General features: G+C 54.7%; 1 protein-coding gene across 1 annotated transcript; it reads left to right on the forward strand.

The window, feature by feature from the left end:
• Window positions 1-6,148: 6,148 nt before the first annotated feature.
• Window positions 6,149-7,802, forward strand: CEBPB (CCAAT enhancer binding protein beta). Its single transcript, XM_007656714.3, has one exon. The coding sequence runs from the start codon at window positions 6,520-6,522 to the stop codon at window positions 7,774-7,776; it is 1,257 nt and encodes a 418-aa protein (XP_007654904.2). The 5' UTR covers window positions 6,149-6,519; the 3' UTR covers window positions 7,777-7,802.
• Window positions 7,803-9,633: the final 1,831 nt, after the last annotated feature.

Genomic DNA, 9,633 nt, shown 5'->3' on the forward strand with positions numbered 1-9,633 from the left:
AGGGCTTGAGCAACTCTTCACAAGGTAAAGGCCTGGGGCTGTTAGGTCAAAGGTCATCTACTAGGTGTGCTGGTGTGTGTGTGTGTGCACATTTGCGTGTGTGTATGCACACGTGCGCGTGTGTGGGCACATGTTCATGTGTATGCATGTGTGTGTGTGTGGTGGATAGGCTGGTTGGATAGAATGCTGGGTGAGGTTGGGGGTGAGGCTATCTAGGAAAGGAGAAAAGGGAGAAATGGGAGAATTCATTCATTCAATTGTATTTATTGAACACTTATTGTGTGCAAAGCACTGTATTAAGCGCTTGGGAGAGTACAGGATAACAATAAATAGACACATTCTCTGCCCACAGAGAACTTAGAGTCCAGAGGGAATTCTCTGAATTCTTTCAAGAGCTGTTTGGGAACAGTATTGAAGAGCGGGGTGGGGGACGGAGAAGCTTACCACAGATCCACTCCTTGTTACGGCCATTCTCAGCAACAAACGACTCATTTCAGCCAACTACCAGCAGTTCAGCAATTCAAAAAAATCACTCCGCCCTCTCCACCCCAGGTTTGGGGGGCCAGGTGTGACCTGGGGATTGATCACGTAGCCCTAACCTTAGTTCTGCCCCCCACCCTGTCCTGCCTACTTAGTTTTTAAATTTCATGTCATCCCATTCTCATCTCCTGAACCCACAGGTTTGGGAAGGCAGCATTCAGGGGCAGTTGTGGTGGATTTCAGGGGGTGGTTATAGGGTTTCCCTGAGCTAGGTCCCATTTCCCCATCCCCTGCTCACTGCACCCAGGGCACGGATCCTGGGGTGGGGGAGATATTTGGGTTGTGGGGACACCACCTCAGTCCTCTGGGGGGGTGGAGATGGACTGGGGCATGGGGGAAGCTAGAGTAGTGAGGGTAGAGTGGGTGGGGAGATAGGGCCTTGTTTGGAGGGAAGTCTTGGTCCCTAGGCTATGACCCAGCCACCCCAAACTTGGGATGGGCTGAGAAGAGCTGGGGGTAGAAGGGGGTGGCAGGAGCCAGCGCAGTAGGAGGAGAAATGAAGAAAACGTTTCTTCCCACTAGACACAGGCTGGCCACCAAGGAAGGTGCAGGGGGACTCTTGGTATCCTGGGAAATAGGTCGGAGCAGCCCCTGGGGTCTGGAGTCATGATTCCCTCACTCTTTTTTTCTTGCTCTTCCAGCCTGGTCGCTCCTAATATATCTCTACTTCTTCCCTGCTTTACCTGCAGGTAAAGGTGAAAAAGCAAGATCCAGTCTCTTTCCAGGGGAAAATCTCAGTCTTGCCTGAGGAAGTGGAGAGTGGGGTGGGAGGGCAGAAGGGGCAGGCAGAGGGTGAGGGGTAAGGGAGTGTCACCATTAGGTAGAAGCTGTTTGTCCAGGGGAAGCTGGGAGGCCGGATTCTTTGATCTCAGAAAGCCCTAGCTTACTATTCCATCCCTCACCCACCTTATGGTCCTCACCGATGGGAGGGTCCCAGAGTCAACTCATTAAAAGCAATCGATCAAGCCCACCTAAGGTATTCTTCACACTGACACTGAACAAAAGATCACTACTCCCATGGGCACATAGAAACAGAGACAGCCATATCCAAAGAAATGCATTCGAGTGTGTAGACATCCACCAGACCTTGCTGTTTCAATCAATGGTAATTATTGAGCACTTGCTGTGTGCAGAGCACTCTACTAAGCGCTTGAGCATGGGACTCAATCCTTGAATACTGTTTAATATTTACTGAGCACACCCACAATGAGCTAAGGACTAACTGCTATGTATCTATAATTCTATTTATATTGATGCCTGTTTGTTTTGAGGTCTGTCCCCCCACACCCCCCACACCCCGGACTGTAACCCCTTTGTGGGCAGGGATTGTCTCTCTTTATTGCTGAATTGTACTTTCCAAGCACTTAGTACAGTGCTCTGCACACAGTAAGCGCTCAATGAATACAATCGAATGAATTAATTTCCAAGAGTGGCTAGGGGAGGTGCGTGGCCTAGGGGAAGGAGCACGGGACTGGGAGTCAGAGGAACTGGGTTCTAATCCTGGCTCTGGCACCTGACTGTTGGGTGACTTTGGGCAAACCACTTCACTTCTCTGGGGCTCAGTTTTCTCCTCTTTAGTATGAGGACTCAATACCTGTTCTCCCTCCCACTTAGGGACAGGAACTGTGCCCAACCAGATTATATCTTGAATCTACCCCAGTATGTTGTATACTGCTTGGCACTTGGTAAATGCTCAACAAAAGCAAATATCATCATCATCCTCATACAGTCAGCTTTGAGGCTCTCCACCATCAAAGCCCCATCCTTAGCCTGCTGCTCTCTTCTCCCGCTTTTCCCTGACCTGTCTTCATTCCTCCCAAGCCCACCTTTTAGCCGCACCTCACTCTTGACCCTCCCATCTCTGTCCCCTGGCTCACGTTGCTCCCCCCAGCTTCCCCTCATTCAAATCCCTCCTAAAATCCCCCTTCCCCCAACAAGTTTTTCTCCACTTAGTTTCCCTACCCCCTGAGCCAAATATTCCACTGGCCGACTCTATCACTTGGGAATTTATTTACAACCTCCTAAGCACTTATGCAAATCAATCAGTCAATCAATAGTATTTATCGAGCGCGTGCAGAGCACTGTACTAAGCTCTTGGAAAGTACACTATAAGAGAGTTGGCAGACACGCTCCCTTGCTCTCAAAAAGCTTACAGTCCACTGGGAGAATCAGATATTAAAACGGATTAGGGATAGGGAAAATGTTTGCATAATAATAATAATGATGATAATAACAACAACAATTATAATAATTGTGGTATTTGTGAAGTGCTTGTTATGTGCCAAACACTGAATTAAGCACTGGAGGTTTCACACGGGGCTCATAGCCTAAATAGGAGGGACAGCAGGTACTGAATCCCCATTTTTGCAGATGAGGGAACTGAGGCACAGAGAAGTGAAGTGACTTGTCCTGGTGCTTAAAACGGTATTTGACACATAATAAGTGCTTAACAAATACTCTAACAAAAACACCAAAGTGGCGTAGCCAGGATTAGGACCCAAGGGTTCTGTCTCCCAGCCCTGTGTTCTTTTCACCAGGCCATACCGCTAGGTTTACTTTTGACCCTTTAATTGTAAATATTTTTGTGAACACCTCCTCCTTTGGAATGTAAACTCCTCGTGAGCAGAGCATGGGTCATGTCTTTATTCTGGTTTTCCCTAGTGCCTAGTATATAGTGCACAACACCAAGTCGAGGAGCAGCGTAGCCTCGTGGCTAGAGCACGGGCCTGGGAGTCAGAAGGTCACGGGTTCTAATCCCGGCTCCGCCACTTGTCTGCTGTGTGACCCTGGGCAAGTCGCTTCACCTCTCTGTGCCTCAGGTCCCTCCTCTGTAAAATGGAGATTAAGACCGTGAGCCCCATGTAGGTCAGGGACTGTGTCCAAACCGAATATCTTGTATCTACCCCTAGAACAGTGCCTGGCACATAGTAAGCGCTTAGTTTACTGAGAGGTAGGAGAAGCAGTATGGCATGGTGGACAGAGCTCGGGGCTGGGAGTCAGAAGGTCATGGGTTCTAAACCCAGCTCCGCCACTTCTCTGCTGCTTGGCCTGGGGCAAATCACTTCACTTCTCTGGGCCACAGGGGATTGGGACTGTGCGCCCCACGTGGGACAGCGACTGTGTCCAACCCGATTTGATTGTAACCACCCCAGCGCTTAGTAATGTGCTTGGCATATAGTAAGTGCTTAACAAATACCATAATTATTGGGCTTAGAACAGTGTCTGGCACATAGTAAGCACTTAACAAATGTCATTACTATTACTATCATTACTATTATCATTATCTTAGAACAGTGCCTGGCACAAAGTAAGCGCTTAACAAATGTCATCATTACTATTACTATCATTACTATTAACATTATCTTAGAACAGTGCCTGGCACATAGTAAGCGCTTAACAAATGTCATCATTACTATTACTATCATCACTATTATCATGATCTTAGAACAGTGCCTGGCACAAAGTAAGCGCTTAACAAATGTCATCATTACTATTACTATCATAACTATTACCGTTATCTTAGAGCAGTGCCTGGCACATAGTAAGCGCTTAACAAATGTCATCATTACTATTACTATCATCACTATTAACATGATCTTAGAACAGTGCCTGGCACATAGTAAGCGCTTAACAAATGTCATCATTACTATTACTATCATTACTATTAACATTATCTTAGAACAGTGCCTGGCACATAGTAAGCGCTTAACAAATGTCATCATTACTATTGCTATCATTACTATTATCATCTTAGAACAGTGCCTGGCACATAGTAAGCGCTTAACAAATGTCATCATTACTATTACTATCATTACTATTACCGTTATCTTAGAACAGTGCCTGGCACATAGTAAGCGCTTAACAAATGTCATCATTACTATTACTATCATCACTATTAACATGATCTTAGAACAGTGCCTGGCACATAGTAAGCGCTTAACAAATGTCATCATTACTATTACTATCATTACTATTAACATTATCTTAGAACAGTGCCTGGCACATAGTAAGCGCTTAACAAATGTCATCATTACTATTGCTATCATTACTATTATCATCTTAGAACAGTGCCTGGCACATAGTAAGCGCTTAACAAATGTCATCATTACTATTACTATCATTACTATTAACATTATCTTAGAACAGTGCCTGGCACATAGTAAGCGCTTAACAAATGTCATCATTACTATTACTATCATTACTATTATCATCTTAGAACAGTGCCTGGCACAAAGTAAGTGTTTAACAAATATCATCATTACTATTACTATCATTACTATTACCGTTATCTTAGAGCAGTGCCTGACACATAGTAAGCGCTTAACAAATGTCATCATTACTATTACTATCATCACTATTACCATGATCTTAGAACAGTGCCTGGCACATAGTAAGCACTTAACAAATGTCATCATTACTATTACTATCATTACTATTACCATTATCTTAGAACAGTGCCTGGCACATAGTAAGCACTTAACAAATACCATTATTATTATTATTCTTAAGTAGGTGGTTAGTACATGCCTGTAATATTGTGGCTCCTGTGATGGCTGTTATTTCTCCCTCGGTTGCCGCTGCAGCTGCTACTATCACCGGCGTTTGGAGCCGAGCTGGCATCGAGGCTCAGCACCCCCAGACCCCGACCCCCGGGGTGCCCATGCCCAGACAGGGCCCCGGGGGTGACCCCTGACCCGGCGGCCGGTCCAGACCCGGACCCAATTCCCGGGGTGAGTGGTCGGGTGGGGAGGAGGGGGCTCCTGGGTCCCAGTGTGGGGGTCCGGTGCCCGGCGGGCTAAGAGCTGGCGGGCCGCGGCCCCCCACCCCCGTGGGCAGGGCCCCTTGGCGGGGGCAGCGCTGGCATCCCCGGCTGTGGGCACTGGGGCAGGCGCAGGGCTCGGAGGGCTCTGGCAAGACTGGCAGGGCTCGGAGGGCTTTAGCGGGACCGGCAGGGCTGGGTGGACTCTGTCAGGAGTGGCGGGATTTGGAGGGCTCTGGCAGGACTGGCAGAGCTCGGTGGGCTCTGGCAGGACAGGCAGAGCTCGCTGGGCTCTGGAAGGACTGGCAGGCTTCGGAGGGCTTTGGCAGGACTGGCAGGGCTGGGTGGGGTTTGGCAGGACCGGCAAGAGCTCGGTGGGCTTTGTCAGGACCGGCAGCTTTCGGAGGGCTCTGGCAGGACCGGCGGGCTTCGGCAGGACTGGCAGGGCTGGGTGGGCTCTGGCAGGACCGGGCAGGATCGGGGGGCTTGGGGGCAGGGGTGGGGGACCTGTGAGGGCTGGGTGGGCTCCGTGAGGACTGCTAGGCTTCGGAGGGCCGGGGCGGTCTCCATCTGCAGGGCCGGCAGGACCGGCAGTCAGGGGTCTGGCGGGGTCTGGCGGGGTCTGGCGGGGTCTGGCGGGGTCTGGCGGGGTCTGGCGGGGTCTGGCGGGGCGGCGCGGGCCGAGCGAGGGCTCCGCGGGGGCTCGGTCGGTGCGGGCGGCGGTCGGTTGGTTGGCTGGTTGTCTTTGCCGGGCAGGGCCGGGCCGAGCCGGGCCGGGCCGGGCAGGCTGCCAGGCGATGACGCAGCCGTTGCCATGGGCCCCGCCGCCTTTATAAAAGACGGGACACAAAGTTTCCCAAGTCCCAGCCGCTCACGGGACCGGGAAGGACGGGCAGGGCCTGGGAAGGACCGGCCCGGACGGTGCAGCGGCGGCGGCGGCGGCGGCAGCGGCAGCGGCAGCAGCAGGAGGGACGGAGGGCAGAGCAGGGGCAGCCTCGGCGGCCACCCCGACCGGACTTTAGCAGCGGCGGCGGCGGCGGCGGCGTCCCCCCCACTCCTCCCGGAGGCCAGCCCGGAGGCGGCATCCTCGCCATCGACCCTCCCGCTCTTGTCCGAGGCTGAGCCGGGCAGCCCGGGCCCGGGGGATTGCCTCCTGGGGGGCGGCCGGGGCGGTCGGTCCGTCCCGCGCCCCGGTCCCCCTCCCCTCCCCCTCCGCTTTCATGCAACGCCTGGTGTCGTGGGACGCGGCATGCCTCCCCCTGCAGCCCCCGGCCTTTAAATCCATGGAAGTGGCCAACTTCTACTACGAGGCGGACTGCTTGGCTGCTTTCACCAAGCTGCACCCGGCCCGGGGCGGGGGGCGTCCGCCCAGCGAGCTGGCCATCGGGGACCACGAGCGAGCCATTGACTTCAGCCCCTACCTGGAGCCCCTGGGCGCTCAGCACCCCAACCAGGCCCCGCAGACCCACCACCGGCCCCAGCAGAGCCACCCCCACCACCCCCATCCCCACCCGCAGCACCCGCAGCATCCCCACCCGCACCAGCAGCAGCCTCCTGCACCAGGGGGCCACTTTGAGCCACCTCCGGCCTCGTCGTCGTCCTCCTCCTCCTCCTCGTCGTCGTCGTCGTCGTCCTCCTCCTCCTCGACGTCCTCCGCCCCCAGCCACCCGCAGGCCCACCCGCAGGCCCACCCGCACGATTTCCTCTCCGACCTGTTCTCCGACGACTACGGCAAGGGCGGGTCCGGGGGCAAGAAGCCGGGCCCGGACTACGGCTACCTGAGCCTCGGCCGGCTGGCCACTCCTCCTCCAACGGGCAGCGGCAAGGGCGTTGCAGGAGGGCCGGTCCTGGCAGGAGGAGGAGGAGGAGGAGGAGGAGGGCCGGTCCTGGCAGGAGGAGGAGGCGGGCCGGTCCTGGCAGGCGGCTGCTTCTCGGCCCCGGGGTCCGGTCCGGCCGAGCCCAAGGCGGAGCCCGGCTTCGACCCGTTGGACTCGGGGCCTTGTCGACGGAAAGGCGAGGACTCCCCGGCGGCGGGGCCCATGTCCGCCAGCTCGCCCTTCGCCGTGCGCTCCTTCCTGGGCTACCAGTCGGTGCCCAGCGGCAGCAGCGGCAACCTGTCCACCTCGTCTTCGTCCAGCCCGCCCGGCACCCCCAACCCGGCCGACCCCAAGGCCGGGGGCTGCTACCCGGGCCCGGGCCCCGCCCCGCCGCCGCCCAAGGCCAAGGCCAAGAAGAGCGTCGACAAGCACAGCGACGAATACAAGATCCGCCGGGAGCGAAACAATATCGCCGTGCGCAAGAGTCGCGACAAGGCCAAGCTGCGCAACCTGGAGACGCAGCATAAGGTGTTGGAGCTGACGGCCGAGAACGAGCGGCTGCAGAAGAAGGTCGACCAGCTCTCCCGGGAGCTCAGCACGCTCAGGAACTTGTTCAAACAGTTGCCCGAGCCCTTGCTCGCCTCCTCCGGACACTGCTAGCCCTCCCGCCCCCCCCCCCCCCCCCCCCCGCCAGCCCCCTGCCATGGCCCTCTCCATCCCTCCCGGACTTCGGATCCCCTCTGTGTACGTATGTGACTCTGTGTCTGTGTGTGTGTGTGTGTGTGTGTATGTCCCACCCCCCCCCACCCTCCAGGAGAAAGTGGGCCGGGGGGGGGGGGCATTGCACGGACACTCGACTATTTGGGGGCCTCTCGTTGGGGGAGAGGGGGCTCCCCCCTCGCCCCCAGCCCCCTGCCCTGGCCCACTCCCGGACCTCGGACCCCCTCTGTGCACGTGTGTAACTCTGTGTGTGGATGTCTGAATGTGTCTTTGCGTGTCTGATTGTGTCTGCGTGTGTCTGTGTCAGGAGAAAGTGGGTGGGGGGCCATTGCAAGGACACTCGACTATTTGGGGGCTTCTCCATAGGGGAGATGCGGGTCATCCCCCCCCCCCCCCCAGTCCCCTGCCATGGCCCTCTCCATCCCTCCCGGACCTCGGACCCCCTCTGTGCACGTGTGTGACTCTCTGTGTGTGTCTGTGTGTGTATGTCCCCCCTCCCCTACCCTGCAGGAGAAAGTGGCCGGGGGGGGGGCCATTGCACGGACACTCGACGATTTGGGGGCTTCTCCATGGGGGAGAGGGGGCGGCCGCCGGGATTCCCACCCGGGTGGGACGGGGAGGGGGCTGCGGAGACCCCCTCCCGCTCCCCAAAACCCCTCTCCCCCCAAAATCCCCTCCCCCCACCGCTAACCCCGGCGGGCGTCTGCAAAACTTCTGCACCTTGGCTGGTTGACGAAACGCCTTTCCTGTTGGTAATTTGATTCGTTTACATCTATCTCTCTCTCTCTCTCTCTCCCTCTCTCTCAAACATATAAATATGTAAGAGTCCGGCCGAACCAAACGTTGACCTCGGGTACCTCTGCCAGCTTCCGGGAGGAGAGCGCAGTGCTCCGCACACAGTAAGCGCTCCATAAATGCGACTGAATGAATGACTTTCTATACCGTTTGCTAAATACGTGAGGTGCATATCACCCGTCGGCGGATTTGATATTTATATCGAGAGATATATATGTATATAGATAAATATATATATTTGTATATATATATGTGAACGGCGAGAGGGAGGAGGGAGGTGCGAGGAAACCAACAGCGAGTGATGCAATTCTTTAAACATGGCTGGGAACGAATGTGTATACACAAATGATGCAATCATGTGTAACTGTCAGTCATGGATTGAGTAATCTGTTAAAGATGTTCCTACGGTTTTTTTTTATTATAAAGAATAATCTATTTCTATAAGAAAAGGCATCTGTATATTTTGGGATCTGCATTGTTGCTACATTGGAAGCATTAATAATGAACAATTTTAATAAACTTTTATGGCTAGAAAATGCGCTTTCTTTTTGGCAGTGGTTTGCTTTTCGCTTTTGTTTTTGTTTGTTTTTTCCAGTGGGTTTTCGACCCTCCGAGTCCCATCCGAGAGAGGTGGGCTGGAGCTGGATTAGGTGGTGGGCAGGGGCAGGGCAGGGGCAGGGCAGGGCAGGGCAGGGCAGGGCAGATGGGTTCTGACTCTGCTTTCCTCGTGACTCAGCAGAAATTCTGCCAGACACCCCCTTTTCCCCCCCCAGGGGTGACCAGCCTGGTATTACCAGTTGGGCAGTGCTCGGAGAGACCAGTCCTCCCCACCCTGCATCCCCTGTCCCTTCTCCAACCTCCCCCCAGTCATCCGGCCCCCGCAGACCCGGTTTGGGTAAGGTGACCTTCTCAGTTCACGGGGCTCTTTCTTTCCCTGTGGTCCCAGAAAGATAGGAAAGGGGGACAGGAGGGGTCCAGGAGCAAAGCCCAAAGCTTAGTCGG

The sequence above is a fragment of the Ornithorhynchus anatinus genome, chromosome 8, assembly GCF_004115215.2.
Source record: "Ornithorhynchus anatinus isolate Pmale09 chromosome 8, mOrnAna1.pri.v4, whole genome shotgun sequence".
Lineage (NCBI taxonomy): Eukaryota > Metazoa > Chordata > Mammalia > Monotremata > Ornithorhynchidae > Ornithorhynchus > Ornithorhynchus anatinus.